Raw genomic sequence first — 25,119 nt, forward strand, 5'->3', positions numbered from 1 at the left:
TTTCTTTCCCCCCCTCCCTTTTTTTTTTTTATTTTGGAAAGGAACTAGCCAACTTTTCCACTATTTTATATACTTCATACATCAAGAATGTAATAAATACCTGTTGCCCCAATACTTTCAAGATGAAAGCAAACTCAATGTTGTGTGATTGGAAACCATGTAATTCCAGCACTTAAAAAAGGACACTGAGAGATGGACATGGAGCAACTAAACTGCATAAGACCCCTCATGCAAATTTCATAGCCATTCCAGAGGTAAACAGGGAGGAAGAAAGAGAGTAACCCTAGAAGTAACTGATGTTGAGAAAAATCAGAGAAAATGTTCAAAATAGACCAAAAAAAAAAAAAAAAAGAAAGTGTCTCTTGCATGCTTACCAGAGAAAGTGTAAAAAATAAAGCTTTATTTACATAGGCATCAGCTCCCCACATTGACAAACACGGGCTCTCCCAGGCTCGAAACAGCACTTTGGGGATGCTCCGGGGCCATCAGTACTGCCTGTCAGAAAAAGAAATTTCATACCAACAGGCACCTTGGCAATAAGAGGTTCATTTATAGCAATCAGCCATGGGCATGCAAAGAAATGCTGTTGTAGCAGCAAGCTTAGGGGTGTGTTTTGGCAAGGCGATGCACAGGGAGTGGATCGTGTTTGCAGCAGATATGAATTAATATGGCATATCTGAAGGCCGTGAAAGATCTCCAAACTATATAGGTCATGACTGCAAATCCATGTAACTGTAATAACAGACTAAACCAAGAAATACTTATTTAACATTTAATACTGTCTACATCAGCATTCCCCTGGCTTCGGAAGTTTAAATCACATTCCTCTATATCTCAAATATCCGTATACAGAAGAAGAAGAAAATGTCAGAATCATCGAATGGTTTAGGTTGGAAGAGCCCTTAAAAAACGCATTGCAGTAAATAAAATCCAAGTTTACCTGAAGTTCAAGTACTCCACTAGGACATACCCATCTGAGAAAAGGGGGAAAAACAGCAAATTAGTAAATTCCTGAGCAAATATAGCAGCAGTGGCTCAGCACAAAGCACGTCATATTATTTACCAAGTCAATTTGCTCCTTAAAACCAGATTGAACACTGACTACCTGTGCCAGAGAGCTCCTACAGACTTACATCTGCCCTCTGAATTGCGGCATATCACTGCGCTGCCCTCGGCGACATCGATCACATCCAGCTGTTCTCCAGCTGTGAGCGGGAGGTCAGCTCTCCTCATGCTGGGGATGGAGCATGCAGCAGTTGCTGTGTTGATGACTCGGATCTCCTTGTCATACTGTAGGCAGAGAACAAGGTCAGATGTAACTCCACACTGACATGCGATGTCTCTAAGGGCAGTGAAAGGGTGAGGTTGTGAGGCTTTGCTTGGGGCAAAAGAGGCGTCTGTTGTGATAGAACAAGGGGAAAATGGCTTCAAATGGAAAGAGGGCAGGTTTAGACCGGATATAAGGAAGAGGTTTTTTAGAATAAGGCTAGTGAGGCACTGAAACACATTGCACAGAGAGGTGGTGCCTGCTCCATCACAGGAGACACTCAAGCCCAGGCTGGATGGGCTCTGAGCACCTGATGGAGCCAAGGGTGCCCCTGTTCACTGTAGGGGAGTTGGGCTAGGTGGCCTCTAAGGGTCCTTTCCATCTCAAACCATTCTATGGTTCTATGAAAAGCCTGGCAACATCGCTGATGGAGATCCTAGATGAGATGATGCAGCAGGCTAGTTGGACATCTCTGCCAGTATAGATAAAGACAAATTTTCACCATGCTTCTCTTAATCCTTCATCCTCCTCTGGCACAACAAGTGCGCAAAAACAGACACGTACCAGAAATGTTTCTCTAAATATCTTCTCTTCATTTTCCATCTTATTTTTTTCTGCATTGCTCTTCTTGAATTTAAAGATAGTTCTGCACCGAGAGAGAGAAACACACACTTCTGAGCATTGTTCAAATAATCCCTAGCATTGGGAAACAGTGAGAAATGCAACCCGGAGCCTTGCTCCAGGCTTTTCTGCAATGAACACTTATGAGAGCAAAGCACACCACTCATATCATTGTTTTTCATAAAGGGGTGAGTAAGTGACTCAAACGTGTTGGTGAGCATAACTTGAGCCATTTGGTATCTGCTTTTGGACCAAGCGTGCTCCCTGTAAATGGCATGAGAACAAATAAACACTTCATCAAGGTTTTCAAATCAGTTGAGTTTTCATAGACAATTGAGTTTGCCCCCAACAATTCATCTTGTTCTGTTTTTATTTATACTCAGACACAAAGGGTCCCCAGGTAACCCTTATTGTGAGCCATTTATGAAGAGGGGTTCAAAAGTCCTGCCTATTTCTGTTGCTTTTTTAGCTCGTGGAGCAGGATATAACCAAAGCAGAATTTTATATGGCACTGTAAAATTAAAATTGGCTCTTAAAAATATGTGAAGGGGAGCAAATGCCATGGAGATGGAGATGCCACTCTTTCTGATCTATACACAGATTTACAGCTGTGGCATTCATTTTAAAACTAAGATGGGAGGGAGAAAAAGCAACTTGCAGTAAATAAGACAGAGTTGGCTAACTTTCATGCTCTAAATTTTAAGAGGAAGAGGAAGCAAGAGTTGAAATCAAGGATTTCTAAGCTGTTAAGAGATTTGCCATTGGCAGACTCAGGCTAGAGAACCTGTGCTCTGTAAGGAGCTGATGAAATCGCTTCCTGGTGCTCTGTACAACCATACACACAGCCCTATGCTACACAACAAGCAGTGTTTCAGCAGCACCACACAGGAACTCTGTGGTAAGAACCCAGAAAATATATCACTGACTTCTATGTGTTTGAAGTCCCAGGGACCGGGTCACAAAAAAAACCTCAGCTGCAGTGCATATTTATCTGATCTAAAAGGGAAATGAAATTGCCTGCTTCCTATGAGAGTCTTTGCAGCACCAGTAACAAAAAGTCTTGGTTTTGCTCGTTTTCAGGCCCAAATGGTACAGCAAGAGGCAATGTGGTAATTCTGGCTGGGAAAAATAAAATTGAAAGGAATTCAATACTTTAAATTAAGGGCAAGGGGACATGCAGACTGTAGGGAGGTCTTCTAAAACGAAGAATCTTGCCAAAATGGCAACAGTTGATCATGATTGAAGATTGAATATTTGATCAAGGGAAAAGTGGAAGGGGAATGGAACTGAGCACACCAACAAAGCAGCCCAATGCACAGCAATTACACCCTATTGTCTCAGCTAAGTGGGAAGAACAGGTACAGCTCCAGCATAAGACCCACAAGGCACCTCTCACTTGCATACAGCTCAGATCCAAGAGCTTATTCTGAATTCAGGATACTTCATGAAGTTTCCTAAAAGGGCCTTGGAGCAGCAGCCAAATACTAAATGTTTGCTTAAGCGAAGGCATCCTGCTCCTGCAAATGGCTTCAGAGAAACACAGCACGATTCAGTACAGCATTAAACATGGGAGAAACATATAACACCCATAAAGACCTTTCCACGTCGTCACTGCTTCTCCGTCGGTCCTTCACTTCTTTTGCCATCAGGAATTTTGGCATCCACGTTTTGCACTTGTCATCCTTCTCTCTGAGAGGAGGGAGGGAAAAGCACTGCACTAATTCAGGTTTTGCAAGCAGGACGCATCCCCTCCCCAAACTCAGGCTGTACAAAGCCATGATTTTTCCCTGCCTCCTCCCAGCTCCCACCCAGATGCAAACATGAGCTCGCTTTGTAGAGGCACACGCTGCCTCCACCATCATCTGGCAGCCAGGCACGAGACATGCTGTTTCCATTAACAGCAATTTTTCTGACAAGGAGCTTGCCAGGACTTCGCTGATTATCAGCACTGGGAGCTGGGCTTTTCCTTCCTTAGAAAAACGATCCCAACTTTGCCGTGTGGCAGTGAGCAGCTCACTCCTTTTCACATCTCTGGCACTATGTAATGTCAAAGAAGCATTTGGGGGGGATGTTTCTTGCCAAATTAAACACACAAGCAGAGTGCATCTGGACTGTCTCCAGAGGAGAGGGTCCTGACCTGCTCCTGACCCTCACAGCACTGTAGGGTCCCCAGAAAACTCATCTCCTTGGCCAGTGCTGGTAGAAGCCCTCCTCACCTTCGGTCTTTTTGCTTGGTCTCAGCATCGTCGTACACCATGTCCTCCTGGGAGACATCTGCTGGCACGCAAAGGCAGCAGAAAACATTATTGGGAAGGTAGTTCTGGATCCAGGACTCAAAGCTATTTATTGCAGAAGTGAACTGAGGGTGCTGCAAGTCACTCAACTCAAGGGGGTAAAGGCAATGCAAAAGGAAGACCCCAGAGCTCCAAAGACAGGCCACGACTCCAGCACAAGGCAAGGTGCTTGGGTTTTCAAAGCCCCAGCTGCACTATCCCAGAGTTCCCACCCCAGGGATGTGGGATGTTCACTCTATCGCCATCCCCAGGCTTGTGCATGGGACAGTTGGTATGCCCACCCCATTTACAGAAGGCATGATTGTCCCTTCACTGGGCAGTTACTGCCTGGAAAGCACTGAAACTTTGCAGAAAGCTGCTCTTGCTCAACAAGGACTGCTTCGCATGTTGCCTCACAGGATATATTAAAATCTGAAGGACCTTCCAGAAAAGAAGAAAAAAAAAGCACAACAAAACCAACAACAAAAACCACCCCTAATTGCAGTGCAATCCCATATTAAGCCTTCAGATGAACACTGACACATTATTTTCAGAGAGCCACAATGCATAAAATCTTCTCCACTGTGCAACTCACCATTTCCCCCCCCCCCACACACACATTCCTAAGTGCCAGGCATGTATGCTGCTTACCTAAATTTGGCGCCGACATGGAAAACAACCTGAAGATAGAGGAAGAGGCTGTTAGAAACCAGCTTTCACATCAGCATTGCCCGTAAAGCCATGAGTACTGACACACTGGTGGCACACCATGCTTGCTGCTGAAGCAATGCAGAACGCTTCTGGATGCACGGGGTCCCTGACACCAACAGTATTTGTCAAAAGAGAGACATGAGGATCTTAAGTTGTGAAGTTGTGCCAGGAGATGCTGTTGTCAGACCAGCTTCTGCAGGTTTCTGACATAAAGGAAGCCACATAGATGGACCATTGGCCACATCTGCCATAACAAATCCCCATGAGTTGACAGAAGCAGTTTGAGTGTTGTTTCACAGGTAAAGCTGTGCTCCTTATTCCTGCTCTCAAATTACTGCAGATACAATGGCTCAGATTTAGAGGGTGGAAAAGGCTGAGCAACCAAAGCCTGCTTACCTTAAGTTTTCCTTGAACCTGGTATTTTTCAGTTTCAATTTTTCTATCTTAAACAGCTTTCCAAATCTCTTTTGTTTTTCTGCTCTGTCCAAAATAGAAAAGATTTTAATTAAAGAGGCTCTGAAGTACGTGAACTGCAACACTCATATCCCTTGAGAACTTGAAGCTCAGAACCTCCTCCAGCAATACATTTTAAGCCTAACAGCATAATGAGGATAAACAATGGCTCCAACGGGATGGATAAAGATGAAGGAAAAGGTGATCAATTATAATGTCCAAGATCAAATCTTTTGTTTAGCTTCAAATTTTTCAATGATAACAGGAGCTGAAATACAGAAGAGGTGAAGTCTGTTCCTGTCCTTTTCTGACCCAGATGTATTTGGAGTTAAAAAATTCACAATGAAAAGGAGAAAAAATTCCTGGCCAACCACAGCTCACATTAAAGGAGGACATCTAGAAGGTTTTTCTATATCCCCCCTCATCACACATTTCTTTCCTACACCCTTCATGCAGACATTCCACCACATGCATTTCTCTCTCAAGCTTACGAGAGGTTGCAAATCTGTAGTGATTTTCAATGGAAAGAGCAACATAGAACCAAGATCCTCACATGGGGTCATTATCCATTAAAAACATTTTATATGTATGTAAAAATTTCATTAAGAGTGGTTTGGGGGGTTCAGATACTGAGTTCTGAACTCTGTGAACTTGGTCCCAGCCCCAGCTCTCTTGTAAAATTCCTTTGCAAGCTCCAGCAAGATGCATTGCTCCTCCATTTCCCCAAGAATTATCATCTGTGGAGAAGTGATGCTGTCACCTTTTAATAACTGCCCCATCACCTTCAGGGTTTCAAGTTTCCTATAGTTTCCCCCCCCCTTCTCTGGTGCACACTAGATTCGAATCCAGATGCACACCAGTACGAGTCCCACATTCATAGGGGAGAAGCAGATGTACAGAAACACCTTATTATTCCTCCCACGCTACTCCTTAGAACACAGCCACCAGATGCACTCACAGTAATTGTGTGCAGCATCAGCAGCCCATGTGCCATTCCCAGAGGCTGTCTCTATTTCGTTCAAAGGGACGCAGGAAATCTGCAAGAGTAGGGAACCTCACAGAGCAAATAAGTGAAAACACAACTAAATTCAAGTTTCACCTCTTAATCCACTAAGGAAACCCTGGCAACATATAAACCTGAGGCTGCTAAACTCATTGCTTTTATAACACACCTTCTGGAAGCAAATATCACAAGAAGCCCTGTAAAAAGGAGCAGGTTGCATGTAACATAGAACATACCAGCTGCGGGCATTAGCTCACAACCTGGGCTCCTTTCAGCTTTCCAATCGTCTGTGATCCAAAATATTTGTTGTCCCTTTTACAAGGACAATGCCTCTGTTTGTCTCTTGAGCATTTTGGCATGTGAGGAGATGCCATTTTTCAGTTACAGCTGAACAACCTTTTTGTGCAAGAGGAGGGTCAGATTGCCCTGCGTATTTCATGCAAGTAGGGCTCTAGAAGAGGAATTGTTCCACTGGATGGAGAGCGTTACAGGCTCTCATAGGAAGGCCTTGCTGCTTAGGGACATAAATTTGGTAACTGTTATTTCGTTTCCTAAATGTCAGCCAAAGGGAAAAGAGGGAGAGAAGAGAAATAAATCCACCCATACAGCAACTCCTTGCAGTTGCATTAGGAAAATAAGGCTTCCAGCCAGTACCTGGCATTCAAGATCAAGTTTGAAATTCAGGCTAGTAAACTGCAACTTACTTCTCTTTTGCTGGATTATCACTCCCAGTTTCAACATCTTCATATGTTTCTTCATAGTTGCTTCCTGAAATTTAAAACCAAGGCAGACTGTTATCACAAGTCACACTTGGTAGCAATGAGGTGAGTTTTGCTGGGTAAAATGCATCCAGGCCTTTACATATTACCCATACAGAGGCTTCAAAGTTGCTCACATGAATTCCACACTAGATACAAACATTGCTCCCCACTGGTTTAAATGGGAATTCAAAGCTATGAGGCCAGAAGGAGACATCATGGATGTTGAAAGTTAGATGGAGGTATTCACGTCGTCTCCCAGGCACCATCCAAATTAAAAGCAGCCCCGTGTGCTACACTTACTGCTGTCTGAAGCAGATGGACTTGAGGCATCTGAAGCACGGCTGCTTGAAGGCAAGAAAGAAGTATTACATGGGTATTTACGGCAGCACAATTTATAAAAGACATTTCATTTCAGCTTTAGTGAAGAGTCGATCCATACTCACAGTCTGTCTTGAAGTCCCTCAACATCATCGTACACATCCTCTGGGGTCAGCAGGAGCTGATGATGGTTTGGTCTTGAGGTTGGTCTGTCTTCGGTTGGTTCAGGAGCACCATAGTACACTGCAAATGAGAAAGGACCTCTGCTTTAAGAGCTTTTCTGTGTCACTTCTCTCAGGTCATGGGCAACTGTTAAGGTTGACAGGCGATGCCACACTAAATGAGAGCTTTCAGGTATACTTTCCATTCTAGGAGCCCACAAAAGCCAGTACTCAGGACTACTTTCAGAAGAACTTTAAAAGACTTCAGAAAAATTTAACGTTTTAAAACTTGAAGATAAAAGTTTTGCAGTATATTAAAGAAATACAAAATATCCATCAGTATTCTCAGTTATGGCAGCTTTGAGAAGGTTGCTCCTCAGCTGAAAATATCCCAGGAGAGAATTAATGCATGTTTGCAGAAATTATCGTAGGAGAGCTTAGCATGGTTGGTAGCAATGCTGAGACAAATAATGGGCCAATCCATTGAGAATATACCTGTAGATATGCTGGGAAGGACAAGAGGAGGGAGAGTCTCCCAGAAAAGTCTTCCACCAGGAGATATTCCATGGAAACAAAGCATGAGAGCTGCAACTCATGAGGTTAGGTAAGATTTATTCCTCAAGGACTTTTTCAGTGGCAATAATAAATCTTTGATGTATTTAAATGAGTTAGAATAACGTAGAAATGCAGCCACAAACATAATAGCAGATACTGTTTCTAGATGAACACAAGGGCACACAGTAGGTCTCACCAGAAACGTGCAACACCACAGAGTGCTCTAGTGAATCACAGAAATTTCTGACAAACAAGCCACTAAGAGAGCAATTCTCCTTGAAGATGAGAAGGATGAAGGGAGGGGAAAAAAGTTCCCAGAGCCAGCTTCTGGTGGAGCAATAGCAGGAGGCCCACCATTAACACTTCTTAAAAACTGCCCATCAGAAACTGCTTCCAGCCATCCAAGGTCAACCAACCAGCAACATTGCTTACAGAAACAGACCCCAACCAAATTACTGTGAAGCAGTTTAAAATAAAAATGAAATAAATCCCCAGAACCACACCAATAACAACCACAGCCAATTTGCACCTTCTCCATCACACCTCTGCTCTGTCCACATTGCCCAGCATAGCAAACCTTTCTTTCACATTAACATCTTGCAGGGGCAGCCAAGTCTTAGCAGAATCACAGAAACACCAAGGTTGGAAAAGACCTGCAAGATCATCCAGTCCAACCATCCACCCATCATCAATAGCTCTCACTAAACCATATTCCTGAACACAACATCCAAACGTTCCTTGAACACCTCCAGGGTCAGTGACTCCACCACCTCCCTGGGCAGCCCATTCCACTGCCTGACCACTGCTGAATACAGCCCATGCACTTCTACCTGAAGCTATGGAATAGCATTTACAATCATGGCTGGCTTGGACTGTGCAGCTCAGCATCTAGAGCTGTGCACCAACCTCAGAGCATCTTGACAGGGGAAGACTGAGGTCAGATGCCATAACTGTGAAAGAAGACTCACTGGAACCACAACCATACTCCATCCTAATGAGGGACAGGAGGAGACGCCAGGCTCTCCACGTGCTCACATGTGCTTCCACCACAAGCCTCAGCCAAATGCTCTTCTGAGACTCAATAAATTATGAGAAGCAGAGGAGGTGGATTTCAGCTCCCTTGGATAAGGGTAATCTGTTAGGAAAACAAACACCTCAATTTGAGTTATGCAGATGGTTAACCAACTTAGGAAGCTATTTGCAAAACCAAAATAAATGATTCAGACCAGAATACAAATGCACATGCAACCTTTTGCCCTGGTTTAACTAAATTGGTTCAAGAGTTGCATTCAATTTTAACATCTTTTCCCATATGGAAGAGACATTTGGGCAACAGATGGGACTGAACATTGAAGAAACACACGACAGCCAAACAAGATACTCACAGGGTTTTGCTCTGTCTTTTGCCAGCCTTTGGGGGGTACTGGTCACATCCTGCCTCATATGCAGCGCCTTCATCCCACCTCTGTCATCTTCCCTGGCTTGGTCACTGAGAATTATGTATTCATTTCCACCTGGCTGAGATCAGACATCTGATTCAGTTGATTGAGTATTCAGATACAGTTTTCTGATATATGTTAATACAACATACATATAAGCAAACAAGATATCCTTCTGTGGACTTAGAAGGGTTTCACACCCCCTTTCCACGAGGGATTTCCAATAGCCATATGTGACTCCTGGCAGCATTACATGCTTTTTAGGCAGTTCTGGTTGAGTAATGGGCAAACAAAGGAAGAGATTAAAAAAAAAAAAAACCAACAAGTAGTTAAAGAATCAAATATTTCAATTGCTTCATCAACAAAAGAAGGTAAAAGGAGAAAATGTGAGGACATAATATGTTCTCAAGAATATGACATATTGAATACCTTCTTCACTTCCTGTTTCTCTCTTTCAAGACTTGTTTTTCCTTCTTTCTCATCCTCTACTATAGCTCTTCTGGGACTGCGAATTTCAGAAATGGGAGAGATGTCAGAACAGAGACATTAAGTGAAATCACTGCCATACAGATTGCTTAATGACCATGTCACAGTAGGCAGCTCATTTTCCCTTTAGTGATGTAGGTGCCCATAAACACCATTGGTACCATCAGGGCAGATCCCAATCTTAGGTTTGGATTTGGCCGCTTGTTATTCAGGGTAATAGCAATCACTCTTGTAAGAAGAGACAAGCTGAGATGACTGTTCTCTCATAGCACCAATGGACAAGCTAGATCCATGTGCCCACAGTGATACCTGGCTCTCAAGACTTGCCTCCTGCCATGCTACATGTGATTTAGAGAACACATATTAAGAGAACCAGAACGTGATATCTTTCTCCCCACAGCATCTTAATGATTCCCACTGAAATGGGAAAACCTCCTTTTATCCCATGCTTCTTCAAGTCCCACCAGTGATGCAGCCTTCAACCAGTGTCAACAATTAACACCACAAGGAGTCTGAAATAGGTCACTGGCAGGCTGACATTTGGTGTGGACCTTGCCTTACAGCTTCAGAGCTAGAACTGTGTTTCCCATTCTGAGAGCTCCATACCTCTCCCTTCTTAAAGCTCAGGTTTCAGTATGAAAAGACAATACGATTTTTTTTATTTTTTCATTTTTTTTTGCCAGAGAAAAGAGACTCAGCTTCCTCCAGATACGTTTTAGAATGAAAACAAGCTAAGAAGTCTTGAGTGCTGACACCAAAGGACACGATAATTTATCCTTTTCCTGGTCACTAAATTGTATTGAAACTTCAATCTGTTTCCCAGGTGTTACAATATCCCAACTTCAACCTGGATTAGCTGTGGGTTAGAAGCAGTTTAGGAGAAAGAAAAGGAAATTACCTGGATTCACCAAAGAGAAAATTCTTCTGTTTCTAGAATAAAGAAGAGGAAAGTCTTCAGCCCCTGTGCTTTTTGTGGCAAGTCAAGATTCTACATGGTACCTAAACTGTCATTTACTATTTAAAGAAATATTTCTTCAGAAAGCTCATAAAGCTTTTACATTTGGAACAGCCATCAGGAAAGGATGTTTCCTCTACTCTACAAGACAGAGGATATACATGTTGACAAACTGCATGGAAATAGTGTAGTGGTGCAAGGGATGAGGCTGAAAGCAATTACAGGTTGGAGAGCTTACAGAAGAGGAGGGAGAGGCTTTTATTACTTGAAAATAAAGATTTTCCAACCTTCCGTAAAACAAGGCTACAGATGAGCCACAGAACCTCTCTGCAAATCATGCATAGATAAGTGAATTTGGAAGCCTGTGCTGCTTCCTAGACAAATTGATTGCTTTGCATGTCAGCATTTGAAAGTGGAGTTTGACATTTTCCAAAGAGCAGTTTTTTCCCCTTTCAGCAGAAGCAGAACCAACACCCAATCATCTTCCTGCATGAGGTGATGCTCTCTCAGCCCAGTTCCTCACTGTGAGCTGTGCAGCCACAAAGGGCTTCCCTGGAGACAATTCCTGCCCTGTGCAATGCATCATCCTGCAGGACATCTCCACTACCACTGGTTTTGTAGCTAGGGTAACATGAGAAGAGTCAAGCTGCAGTTTGCAGTAAGCCATCCATGCAGCAGAGGACCAGAGTCCATATGGTTGTCCCCACAGACGTTGCCCTCACTTATGAGCCAAAGCTCAAAGTGCACTTCCATGATCAGGAAGCTCAACATTGCTTTTATGCCTTCACAGAGGGATTACCAGCACCAGCTCGCCTTTGGCAGGAGCTTCCAGAGCAAATTCAGTGGATTTTGCCCTCAAAATTTATGATCTTGATATCATTGCTTGACAATTACTTGGTCTGCCACCAAGGTCCAGATGACTTTACCACTTCCTGACACTTTTGCAGAGGAAGTCAAGGGGACTGACTCTCTCCCCAGCTGTGTTTGGAAACCTCATTAATCTTCATGTCCCCTCTGCAATTTCTTATTTATTCTTTGAGAGTCTTCACAGAGAGCACGCATACAGAAACACTCAGCATAGATGAAATACAAATAGCAAAAGTTTTGAGGAAGGTACATACAATATACCCAAGCTTAGAATGCCAAAACAGGCTGTGAAGAGACTCACCTTGTGTTCTTGAGGTTCTACCTTAGGTACTAAAAAAGATAATTGTGAACAGGTATTAGTTTTTAATTGACTGCACATCACGTTGCAAACCCCAAATTTATTCCATGCTCAGCATCCAGGCACAGATTCACAAGGTCCCTCCAACCACGGTCCCTGAGTTTGCTATTTAGCTTTGGCTTACGTTCAGAGGATTGCAAGCAACAATTTTGGCTGGCCACAGTTTTCAGAGCCCTCAAGGCAAACCCAAAAGGGCTATGGTGAGTTTCCCCAAGGAGGCTGCTTTTCTGCCATTCTGATGGTAGATTAAAACAATGAACAGGGCAAAAGCTAACAACCTCCAAAAGCAGAAGATTTTTTTAAAAAGTGGAAGATAGAACAGTGGCAATCCTGATAGAGATTATTATACTGGGAGAAAGTAGTGGTGGAGATGGAAATGATCCTTATGGTAAAAATACTCATTCCCAAGAAAACATTGAGGTCTGCTTCACTGTCTTCTCTACTTTCTCTTCCCCGTAGGCAATATCTTACTAATTCTCCTCATGGCAATTTTACCATACTAGAATCATCTCATAACCAAAATCCAAATTAATTTTTGATCAGTATCCCAGTCCCTCTGTCCACAAGCCAAGGGACGATGCAGGCAGTCATTTTTTCTCACCCCAACCAACATTCAACTGCTTTCCCAAGCTGAAGCAGCTATGTTATTCCCCTTTTTAAGGCTGTGGCCCAGACAGCATGTAATTCCTTTAAAAGTCTTGTATTGCAGAGTACCTTCAATGACACACAAGGTTGTGGTGCCCTCAGACTGATTCAGGTACATCAAGGTTTTCTCGTAATTATGCTGCTCTTCACGTTGAATGCTGAGAGGACAAGATAAAAGAGAGAACAGGGTTGGTGTTTCTTTTTTTTTCCTGGCCTTTTCGGTAGTCTAAAAAAATTTATTCATCTTAAGGACGAGAACTTCAAGTGCTTTGATACTGAGCCCACAAAACAGCAAAGTGAAATCAGGAATTCCTCAGAGGGAAGGGAGACCTGCATCAATGCAAGGCTCAGCTGAGCCTCCCTGTGACCCTGCACTGCTTCTCCTTGATGAATACGGGGTGTAGTTATAGGGCTCAAAACACATCAGGGGACTTTGCATTGGGATTCTGGTCTTCTGCCGACAGCGATCCCTCAGGTTGAAAGGGAAGAAAAAGCCCAAGGAAATCTGAGTGCCGCATCTTTCAAACCTCTTGCAGCTACTTCAAAATAAATAGCAACCCAGTTGCGTTGTTCAGCAGGATGTTTCTTGCTTATGCAGGAAAAAAACAGATATCAGAGAGTAAATAAAAGATCCTTGTCCAAAGCCAATGACAGACTGCATGCCAGTATGGCATACGCCACACAGACTCAACGTTGTCTCCCCAGCCCACGTCCCTTCAGTTTCCTTTTTCCCACTTCCCTCTTGTGGCAATTCAAATTAGCACCATTCTAGAATGGGTGCAAAGATAAATACCCCAGCCCTGGGGCAGAATAGTTCCCCAGCAGCTTGGCTGAAGACCAGACCAATGTTTATAGGTACCCTGGCCCTCCACCAGACCCATAATACAGCTGGGCTGCATTGAGTGGGCTGGTGGGTCTCTGCCTGGCATTGCTGACAGCAGTGTTTATCCCCAAACGTGGGAAAGGAGCCTGGGACCAGCTGGCCCAGGAGGCAGCACCAGAGTCTCAGTGGGATTTTATTACAGGTGAGGCTCCCACTTCTGGGCTTCAGGGATGAGAATTGTTCCCATTATTTTGCTGCTATGCAATTAAACCACGTACCTGGTTAATATTTAACAAGTGACCTATTGTAAAGACCGTATCACAAGTACCCAAGCTAGATAGCTAATCTTGATGTAATGTATTACTGGGACAGCTTCCTTGTGGTGCATGACAGCTAGAGGGCTGGTTATTTTTTGACCAGATCTCCCTTGAGAAGCAAAGACTGAAAGTTAGTCACAACGCAGGTCAGGGCTGGTGGGGACATCCCCTGATTGAAGAGCACAACTTCATGTGCTGTTATCCAAAATAACTCATTGCTTGGGAACCAAAGAATGGCCCAGGTTGGAAAGGACATCAAGGATCACAAAGCACCAACCCCAACTCCCTCTCTACAGGCAGGGCCACCAACCTCCACGTTTGAGACCAGGCTGCCCAGGGCTCCATCCAACCTGGCCTTGAACACCTCCAGGGATGGGGCATCCACAACCTTTCTGGGTAGCCTGTTCCAGAACTTCACTACTCCCATAATAAAGAAGTTCCCTTTGACATCCAACCTAAATCTTCACTCCTTCAACTTAAAACCATTTCCCCTTGTTCTGAAAACACCAAAGGTGTTTGAAGAATCTGGCACTTATTGCTCCGGTTCAGCCACTCCACTTCTCATTTTCACAGTATATTCATGCATTCGATGGGAACATGAATACTTCCCTATGAACCAGAGCTTCTTTTGGGACAGAACCAGGAGCATCCTATGATAAGCCAGAGCCATAATGCAAACTGCAGCAGCACCAGGGGGTGGGGATGCTCACCATACACTCACCTTTCAGGAATCAGGTAATCCTCTTCCTCAGCAGCTGCACACAAACACAAGGAGGATTAGTGCTCGGAGGCAACACTGCTCTCGTGCAGAAACAGAGAGGCCTTTCCTCGAGGCAGCACACAGGGACAGGCATGAAATGGGATTGCCAGGGGATGTGGCTGTGCTAATGGCATTATTTCACGTTTCCAGGCAACAACTTCAGGTCTTCCAGAGATCAATAAGTGAGCAATATCAATAGGGCATGCAAATGGTGGCACTGAAATAACTACTTCCCTCCGTGCTGTTTACACATTTAGAAAAGGTAGGTACATTAGAAAAGAGTTGCAGTGAGAACCTCTTTCTTTTCCTTTAATTTTTACTAAGCTCAGCACAGATCAGTGAGCACAGCCACAGGAAAGCCAATGACGTTTTAGCTGAGCCCATCGTAGAAACACAGCTCCCTTTGAATTCAGCAAATTTGTGCCTGAAGATCTGGCTGTGATTAAGCCTCTATCTATAAAGAAACAGCACTCAATTGCTTAATAAGCAGGCCAAAATATTCCATTACCCTACATCAATAGGGTTTTATTATGGGAAACTGAAGCTTCGCATCACTTGTTGTTGGAACACTTAATGACGTTGCCCTCAGTTGTATTTAAAAACACAAGCAGGGGATTAGCAGACCGGTTTCTACTGATTTTATTGTGCCTTCCCACAGCTGTGTGCAGGCATTTTGCAATGAGATGGGGTGATAAGATCAGTGTGCAGCAGTGTGACGGCTAGCGACAAGGTGTTCACAGCACGTTGGAGTTGCAGCTGGGGGAGAGCTGCATGGAGTGAGCCAGCCAGCACAGAACACTAGATCCTTTCCCCAAACCAGGGGCAAAAACCAGTTTCATTGAAACTGATGGGCTCTCTTTCACGTCTGAGGAAGATATGAGAAATGAATAACAGCCTCATATTTCCACTTGCCTAATAGATATCAATAAACCACATATTTTAATTTATTTTACCCCCACTCAGCTGAAAATAATAGAAAAAGACCTTATGGCTCCCTACGAGTCCCTGAAAGGAAGTTGTAGCAAGGTGGAGATCAGTCTCTGCTTTCAGGTAACAGCAATAGGATGACTGGAAATAGCCTCAAGCTGCATCAGAGGAGGTTCAGGTTGCATAATAGGAAAAAATTTCTTCTCTAAAGAGCAGTGATGCATGGGTGTAGGTTGCCTAAGGAGTGGCAAGGTCACCATCCCTGGAAGTGTTCAAGAACTGTGGGGATGTGGCACTGGGGGACAGAGTGGACATGGTGAGGTGGGTTAGGTTAAGACTTGGTGATCTGAAAGGTCTTTTCCAACCTTTGTGATTCTATGTTATCTCTTACTTGTTTCATTTTGTCTGTGAACTGAAGGTACCATGCTTCGGAAAGAGCTGAGATCAACCTTCGGGGGTCTCAAGGGCTTCTGAGGAGCAGGACCCAGGGATGCAGCTGAAGGAAGAGGTCTTCTCTTGGGTAGTTTGCTGCCTGGGCTGTCCAGCTGCGTCCCTGCTCCCAGCTGACTGTGGGGAGGCTTTGACTCTGCTCCAGAGAAAAAACACAGGCAGTCATTACCCCTCCTTGCAGTGCTGCTAGCTGTTGCATAAACGCCTCTCACCATCACTGCTTCATCCCAAGGTCACACTCACATTACACAACAGGGCTCCTACCATTCTACTGCAATGTAAGAGCAAAGATAAACGGCCACTTCCGCAGATTTTTGCAGATTCAACCTGGAGAACTGGTGAAGTCACCATCTGTGGAGGTGTTCAAGAGCCGTGGAGATGCAGCAGTGAGGGACGAGGTCAGTGGGCACGGTGGGGACAGGTTGGGCCTCGTGCTTAGAGTTCTTCTCCAACCTTAACAACTCTATGATTGTACAGATGCTCCCTTTTCTCAGCCTTCATTCTACTCTCAGAATTTGAACAATTTCTTAGTGCAAGGTTTTGAAAAAGAAAAAAACAGGAGAGTCCAGTAACCCTCCTTTATCTCTGGGACCTCAGAGAAGAACAGGAGCATTCCCATGGGCTAGTTCAGCATGTGCTTTGAGGATTCCAACTTCTACTAGCCTTCAGTTCCACCTGTTGAGTTTCTGACCACCTGTACATGCTTATATCTGTCTGTATATATACATACACATACATATAATTTATAAAAATTATAGCTAACTTTACCTTTCTGGCATTGAGGTTGCAATGTAGTTGCTGCAGAGCTCCCAGCAGCTTTCCCATCTCCCTGGGCTGCCTGGGCAGAAGCCAGCCCCTGAGCAGGTGGGGCTGGTGTAGGATAGCTGCTAACTGGAGGCACCTTGCTGCCGTTTGATGTGGCAGGAGCATGCAGCACCCTCTGCCCTGGTCTGGGCTGCACATAGAAGTTCATTGGCCGCAGGGCTGGCAGTTCAGTACTTGCTTTCTCACCACCAGATAAAGCGTTCTGCCACATCCGTAGTGCATGGTGGAAAGAGTTCAGGAGCGGAGCATCCTCAGGGCCAGCTTGGACTGATGCTTGCTGCTCGGTGCAATAGGACACTGGATACTTTGGAGAACTGCTTTTGGGAGAGCTCAGCCCTTTCACCGAGATGTTTCCTTTGTGCTCTTCATTGTGCTCCTTTGGATCTGCATGGCCCATCTTGGCCCTATGGGCAATGGCAGAGGGCTGGGATGCAGGACAGGGAGGTTCACTGTGGGGTCTGGGTACCAGCACATCTGCCTTACTGTTGGGCATGCCATCACCTCTGGACTCCAATCTGGGGCAGGGCTTCTGGCAGGGCTGCACTGGCTTGGTGGCAAGGCTGGAGTCGTGCTGAAATTTGGCTCGGAGGGCTCTGAAATCAGTCACAACTTCCTGGGCAGGGAAAGACAGGAAAGCACAAAGCAGATGCTCATAGAGTAGCAACAGGCAATTTGCGTGATTGTTTCAGAGAAAAAGAGGCTACATATTCTGCTCACAGTGATGAGCATGGGGTAAGGCACTCAATTCTTCTCTCAGTCACAAATTCCACAGCCATACATGATTTTGAAATAAGGTAACTAACCAACGACACTACCTTTTGAAATGGCCTGTAACGGGCATTTTCTCCCACCCTTCTTCCCAAACATAGAATCATTGATGTTGGAAAAGACCCCCAAAATCCCCAAACCCAACCCACACCACCATGCCCATTGACTGTCTCTCTCAGTGCCACATCCCCACGTTTCTTGAATACCTCCAGTGATGGTGACCCCACCACCACTCTGGGCAGCCTGTGCTTTTTTAGAGAATACATTTTTCCTATGATTCAACCTGAACCACCTCTCATGCAACTTGAGGCCATCACCACTCTTCCTATCACTGTTACCTAGGAGCAAAGGCAGACCCCCACCTCTCTACAACCTCCTTTCAGCTGTCCCATTCTACAGGAAGGAGTCTGTGGGTTTTGCCTGCAATTCTGTGGCTTAAACTCAGCCACAAACTGAACTAAGGAGAAAATATGAAGAACAATTTATGTGCTACTTAAGCCCTTCAACTGCTCTATAACTTTTTATATGCCATGATTACATTAGGTGCACTACTCCAGCAGCTTAGTTCAGCGCGGAGGACTGCAGGGCTTCGTGAGGGCCTGTCCAATGAGGAAATTGGAAAAAATTATCTAGGACAGAACTTCGTTATTCTGAAAAAAGCCCCAGCCTTAAGTGTTAAGGCAGAACAGATGAATAGAATACTGAGGTTTTATTGCATTTAATTGCGCGATTTATTAAACACTGACAATTTCTCTTGAATGACCCCTTTCACTAACTTTATTACTTTCACAGGGCAGTGCATGATGTAAAGAGCCAGCCCTTGGCAGGGGGGGGAGGGAGCGGGCTGAATTGCTCCAATTATATTTCATATTAGCGGTCAGCAACGCGATGCCGCGTGAGCTGCTCAGACATAACACAGCAGCGAGCCCAAGGGGAATGGGAGCTTTCAGAGGCTCAGGGAGGATGAAGAGGGTTTAAAACAAACCCCACGTGCACCAGATCTCCGCAGCAACTCCAGACAGGAAATAAAGCGGCGTGGTGTGCCCTAATGCAATAGCACTGAGCTTCTGCACATGCTCGAGCCATAGTTGAAGAGTTCAGCGCTGTTTACCTCCCCTCACCAGTTTTCTTTTGTTCCTGTAACATGTGGTTCCAAACTCGTGCCCTTGGAGACAGAGAAAACAGAAAGGAAAAAGTACCCACGTGCCTGTGCCCAGCACTGTGAGCAAGAGAACTTGTAAAATGGGATTTTTGGCCAGGCACTCATTGCAACAAGGTTCCCCTTCCTCTATCAACTTGTTATTCCTCTTTCCTCCACGTAGCAGCTAGTTAAAGGGAGAGCTATCACTTCTTGATGCATCCTACAGCATTCCTATGGGTGCCCCATCCCTGAAGGTGCCCAAAGCCAGGCTGGATGAGACCACGGGCAGCCTAATCTGATGTGACAACCAAGCAGGGTGGTTGGGGCTGGATGACCTCTGAGATCCCTTCCAACCCAAGCCATTCCATGATCCTACAATCCCCAATTTCTGCACATAGCTGAGGTGCAGTGAGTTTTCTAGGTCCCTGCAGAGTGCTTTCCAGCCCGGGGAGGAGTTGTACAGTTTGGATGAGAGAAGTGGGCAAAGCGAGGAGAATCTGATAAAAAATTAGAGGGCTCACAGTATGCATTACTGCTACATCTGGCCAAATAATTCACCAGGAATAATAACACACTTGGCAAAGGAGCATGCAAGTTGAGAGAGGGAGAGAACAAAAAGGAAACAAACTTTTCCTGGCCGGAAAGCACTGAGCATTACAGAGTCAGGGGACAGCTAAACTTTCCATATTTTCTCCCTATAAATAAAACGATCTTCTAGCATTAATATCATTCTAGGAAGCAGAATAAAGCCCAGCTTAGGGTTTCAATAAGGACATTTTTCTGAAGGAGCTGAAGTTGAAGCTCTGTGCTGACACAAGGACTGACCAAAAGAGCTCTGGGTTTTCTCCTTTCATAAAAACAACGGACCCAGGGAGAGGGACCCTGTGAGATGTGGGGCAGCAAAGAGGAAGGCTGCTTGCCCCCGTGCTACCTTCATCCCCCCTGTCTCCATCACTAGGGGTGCTCCCATGAATCGATGTATAACCAGCACTGCCCTCTGCCCACACACCTGGAGCCATGCCCACGCTGCAGGCACTGACTGTTCATTAACTCCCTGACTTCCAAACAGTTGCAAAAATTATAACCTACCTCTACATTCCAATACACTAAGATGAAGCAACTGTAGCTCATCTCAGAGCACAACTGGAAAACTAAAAGCAGCACCAGGAGCCCCTCGGCACCCTGCTTTGGGGAAGGAAAACATCCCTGCGCGGTCTCACAGAGAGCAGACACAGCATTGGGAACACCCACCTAATCTGATGACGGAGGCACAAGCCGGAACTCTACATATTAACGGTGGGAAACAGAGAAGGAAGCACTCCTTGTGGCTCACCCACTGCTGTGGAAGGGGCAAAGGGAGCAACTCTATACTCACCACATCCATGGCCCCACCGCCCAGCACCGGCATCACCCACTCGCCACCCTTCTGCTGCCCAGTGAGCCTGAACACACACACACCTGGACCTCGACTCTGCCCCCAGTGTGGGAAGAGCCTCACCTGGGCTGGACTGCTGCTCAGCCCTTCCCACTCATCTTATCAGCCCTCCAGCTGAGCGAAACTTTGCATTCTGCAAACAGTGGGTTGGGCAGTTTGAAGTCCAGCTTTCGGTTTCACCTTTGTCTCCAGCACTGGAAAGGAACAGCCAAGCAGGATCGCACGTAGCTCTCGACTTCATCTCTTGCGAACTGACCAAATACAGAATCATAGAATGGTTTGAGGTGGAAGGGACTCTTAAAGGCCATCTGGTCCCATGTCCCTGCACTGAACAGGGACACCCATAGCTCCATCAAGTGTCAGAGCCCCATCCAGCCTGACCTTGGGTTTCTCCCATCACCTCTCTGCACAGCCTGTGCCAGTGCCTCACTGCCCTTTTTTTGCTGAGAAGTGGGGAAAAATAAATAAATATAAATATAAAAATAATAAATACTTGGTCATTGGAGACATGACTCAAAGAGTGAGTCTTGCTTACCCCACATGAAAAGCTCTGCTGCTGCATGGTAGTCTCAGGAAGAAAGAGGGATCCCACAGAGCAGTGTGCTGGCAGGGAAGTCCCCCTGGCCCAACTTGGTGTCACAGAGTGCTTAGAATGAATGGTGACTTTGTGCACAGCAAGCTGGGAGGATTTATGAGCTGCCCAATGGGGGCCCTAAATTAAAGCAGTGCTAGGGAATGAGGAGGTTGTGACTTCAGAGCCAGTGTCTTGGGGAAAAGGACAGGGCTTGCACAGAGAAACCAGGCAAAGACATGTGGAGACAGCAAAACAGGACTAATTCCTGCCAGGATACCAGAAGAAATGCAATGAATCCGTTGGATAGCCCTTCCTCTCCTGCCACATCTCTTCCTGCAGCCAAACACTGCCTAACTGGAGCATCTTCCAGGAGAAGGAACTTAAAGTCATATTTTTTAAAATCAGAATTTTATGGTTTGGATTTCCATTTTGCAGTAAATCAATTAGCATCTTAGACAACAGTCCATAGAACGAGAGCTCAGCAGTCAACAAATAAATGCATTTCTCCTTCTCTCTTTTCCTTTGTGACCAATAGAACTCACTATACGTTATAGGTGCATTATACAGGTCTGCGCCAATCCCTTTTTTTTTTTTTTACTTCTTGATTTCACAAAGGTATTTCTGTTCTGATTTGGCCTTATTCTGTGCCCGGGAAGCCTTCCTCACGTATCTCAGCCCTGCTGCCAGGAGCAGCTATCGCAGGGCTCCAGCAGAGGGGGAGAGAGGACCGCTGGTGCCTCCATCACAGCAATCAATGAGAAACAGAAGAAATACAGTATTATCAAGCCCTGTGTTCACTTTCTTTTCTGGGACAGGATGAAATGCAGCTCCAGTGAGGCCAACATATGTGCCTGTGGGGCTAATTCTCAAGTTCTGTGTCAAGCTCACCTATAACAGTCAAGAAAGTGAATTTAAATGTATTCTCGTGTTCCAGGGTTTTTATCCACCCAAGTTACACAGTTGTCTCCAATCCCACAAACACTTCAGTGCATGCTTCTTTTTAAGTGCTGTAAGTCAAAGACTTGTCCCTGTGTTTAAGGCCTTTCGTGCTGGCTGCTCCAGACCCTCTGAGAGCCATGAGTGCTGGCAATGGGGCTACAATGGCCATCTGGTCCTTAAAAGGACCATTCCTACACATATCACAGCCATTGGGTCAGTAACTGGGATGCCTGTTCCACCAGCACACAGTGACACAGAGCACTGGTGGCCTCTCTCAAAGAACTGCCTCACCACCAGTCCAAAGTCAGTGTGAAACGGCAGGGCTTGCAAGGGCAGAGCTCCAATCCCAGGGCCCAATCTCTTGATCTCATCTTACTGAACATCTCTGTAACCTCTGCACCTTGCAATAATCTCTGTATTAAAAATAAACAAATAAACAAACAAAATGACCTTGACTTCAGAAGAAAAGCTGCTTCACACTCATGCCTAGGGAACCATGAAAGCAAACAGCACGTGGCAGATGAAAGCCACATCTCCTAAAGCATGACAGTGGGGAACTGAGTACAGCATCATGGGCACAGTGTGCAGAAAAGGACAGAATCATAGAACTGAGTTGCAAGGACCCTTAAAGGCCATCTAGTTCAACTGCCCTGCACTGAACAGGGACACCCACAGCTCCATCAGTTGCTCAGAGCCCATCCAGCCTGAGCAACTGGGTGTCTCCAGGGATGGGGCACCCACCACAATATAGAGCAGGACTCTATCATTAGATGGTCACCAACCCTATTTGAACTTACAGTATTGCATGAATAATGCCCTACAAAAAATAGAATATTAGCATAGAAAAGGTTAATGCTTCTGAGTATCTGTCTCCCACTCAGCAGATCTGAGTGGGCACCTTTCAAATGAGAACATTCTGTGTATGGATATACTAAAACTAAAATGTTGCATATTAGAAGGCTAAATCACTGAACAACAAAATTCTTGTAACATAACTGCCTCAGAGCCAGACTCATGCAAACAGACACACCACCAGAAGCGCTGCTCAGATGCTGTTTAGCAGATCAATGCATTTTGCAGGCAGAAATTAACTCCCCTTGCTGCAGTTAATACACTGAAGTGGATCAAAGTCCTGTGCTGCGTTTGGCAATGAAATGATGTGTTCCTGCATCCTGGGTGTGGGATGTGAGGCAGCATGTCCAGCTACATACTGGGCTCATGTGACCCTGATTTTTCTTGCATGAGGATTTTAAATGAGGATTTTAAATGAGGAGTTGCTTGTCTTCCGAGGAGATGTTGGTAGCGGAGTGCTTCTGCAGCAACAGGAATGGCCATGAAGTGCCTGATGCCACGCTCACCCTGCCTTTGACTCCCCTTGCAGTGCTGCAGGTCCCAGCCTGCTGCCAGCCTCCATTTCCCATCCTCCAGAATATGATGGAGCAGCTATCAGCAGCACCTCCAGCACTGCAAGCCAGAGGTTTCAAGTGTTAATCCAGGCTCAGAGACAGGAATCCAACATGCATTATATACAAGCTGAATTCATAATGTTATAAATGGAACTATAATCTCTCTCTCTCTCTCTATATATATATATATAGTTTTCAGAACACAACACCTTTGAGATTGGTTCTTTAATTCCACCTCTAATGTGGACTGCATTGTTTGCAGCTCAGATCTCTCCAGTGCCTCCCCTCCAACGACCTCACTCACCAGTGAGGAATTGTTGCTGTGCCTGCTTGCACAAAGCAGCCTGGCATTTTATCTGGGAGACAGTCCACAAATAACTTTATATATATATGGCCTATTTCTGGTGCCAGTATCAGAAAAGATATAACGCTCCAACAGCCCTGCTGGGTGCTGGGGAGGAGTTTGATAGTGCAAGTCAGCCCACTGTATTGAAGGATGGCAGAAATTTGGAAGGAAGACAGATCGGACCAATGCCAGGATGGATAATGATGCACAGAGTGGACAGTGGGGTCCAACCCCACCTGACCTTTGTAAGCACTGCTAAAACCTTGCCCTGTCCTGCTGTCCAAGTGACACAAAAGCATGCAATGTAGAACAAGGAGACAATAGTGGGGCACACCTCAGCCAGTTGTAATCCCCTGCCTTTCTCCCAGCAAAAGCAATTTAGGTTTGATATAAAGACTAAAACTTTACTCGAGTTCTTCTTGTGTAGGCAGAGAAAGGACAAAGAATTTCTGAACTCATCAGAAGCACATTAGCAGGTAAGGATTACATTAACATACTCTTGAAGGTCACAAAAAGGCAATTCACATTTCAGTTGACTACACAGTTTACCCATGTGCTACATTTCTTCTTGTTTAGTGAAGACAAGCCCCAGGACCATTCTGAGCTCTAATTATATTAAAATAACACGGTAAGAGGTCCTTTTATTTTGATGATTTACAATGCCAGCTATTGAAATGTGCTTTGCAATTAATTTGGGAAATACACAGAGTGACACTTCTCTCCCAGCCTTCTGTGGGCAGAAGACAATTCACTGTCTGCTTAATAGCTATAATAGCTCAAGACCAGATTCTCCTACAATAATTACACTTTCTCTCAAATTTATTGAAGTTAAAGCTTGCAATCATCTGTTGGGACACTTCATTTATGCATGAAGTACCTCAGCCTACTTTAGCAAAAGAAAAGCAGGGAGATATGGGTGCTTGTTCAAACACTAAAGCCTCCATAGAAAACTTTAATTTTTATTAATATCTAATAATGTTACAGATTTCTTGTGAATTTTTTGTGCCTGCCTAGTCAGTCCTCAGAGGATAATTTTAAAAGCTATGTGCAACCTTGAGACAACAGGTATGGGGCAACTTGGGCTACAGCATGGCCAAGAGGCCTTCCAATGGCTATTTTTAATTTCTTCTGACACATAAAAGCCAAATATTCTTCTCTTATGACAGTGGGAGAGGATCTTATCTTATGGGAGAGGATATATTTCAGATTTAGGGAACATCTCTCTTGTCCCAAATCACTTTAAAAAAAATTTAGGCTCTTGTGCTGCAGTGCCTGTATAAGAACATCCAAAAGCTGTTCTGATCCAGGTGGATAGTGACAGGACAAGGGGGAATGGTTTTAAACTGAGGCAGGGGAGGTTTAGGTTGGATATTAGGAGGATGTTTTTCACCTAGAGGGTGGCGAGGCACTGGAACAGGTTGCCCAAGGAGGCTGTGGATGCCCCATCCCTGGACGCATTCAAGGCCAGGCTGGATGTGGCTCTGGGCAGCCTGGTCTGCTGGTTGGTGACCCTGCACATAGCAGGGGGGATTTAA

The 25,119-nt window shown here is 45.0% G+C and overlaps 1 protein-coding gene across 4 annotated transcripts; it reads right to left on the bottom strand.

The window, feature by feature from the left end:
- Window positions 1–378: 378 nt before the first annotated feature.
- On the bottom strand, window positions 379–20,376 carry FYB2 (FYN binding protein 2). Of its 4 annotated transcripts, none has more exons than XM_042818959.1 (20): window positions 20,260–20,376; window positions 16,919–17,588; window positions 16,092–16,286; window positions 14,735–14,768; window positions 12,943–13,031; window positions 12,172–12,200; window positions 10,947–10,978; window positions 9,992–10,067; window positions 9,509–9,641; window positions 7,533–7,650; window positions 7,390–7,433; window positions 7,033–7,096; window positions 5,269–5,352; window positions 4,813–4,841; window positions 4,105–4,165; window positions 3,485–3,577; window positions 1,832–1,913; window positions 1,134–1,290; window positions 941–974; window positions 379–495 (listed from the first exon to the last, which is right to left on the bottom strand). In XM_042818959.1, exons 1-20 carry the CDS (start codon window positions 20,290–20,292, stop codon window positions 486–488), a joined length of 2,067 nt encoding a protein of 688 aa, XP_042674893.1. In that variant the 5' UTR covers window positions 20,293–20,376; the 3' UTR covers window positions 379–485. The 4 variants fall into 4 exon arrangements, with proteins under 4 accessions (XP_042674893.1, XP_042674890.1, XP_042674892.1 ...); XM_042818956.1 differs by lacking the exon at window positions 20,260–20,376 and adding an exon at window positions 19,974–20,235; XM_042818958.1 differs by lacking the exon at window positions 20,260–20,376 and adding an exon at window positions 19,974–20,234 and having other exon boundaries at window positions 7,390–7,430.
- Window positions 20,377–25,119: the final 4,743 nt, after the last annotated feature.

The sequence above is a fragment of the Centrocercus urophasianus genome, unplaced genomic scaffold (genome assembly GCF_019232065.1).
Source record: "Centrocercus urophasianus isolate 14NV4802_14NV808 unplaced genomic scaffold, USGS_Curo_1.0 seq_18, whole genome shotgun sequence".
Classification (NCBI taxonomy): Eukaryota; Metazoa; Chordata; class Aves; order Galliformes; family Phasianidae; genus Centrocercus; species Centrocercus urophasianus.

Coding starts and splice junctions, on each gene's coding strand:
- FYB2 (XM_042818956.1), bottom strand. CDS start 20,015: ATGAGCTACAGTTGCTTCATCTTAGTGTATTGGAATGTAGAG. Junction 10,068..10,946: donor TTTCTCTTTGGTGAATCCAG/GTAATTTCCTTT, acceptor TGAAATTCGCAG/TCCCAGAAGAGCTATAGTAG. Junction 1,914..3,484: donor AGCAGTGACGACGTGGAAAG/GTCTTTATGGGT, acceptor CTCTCGGTGCAG/AACTATCTTTAAATTCAAGA.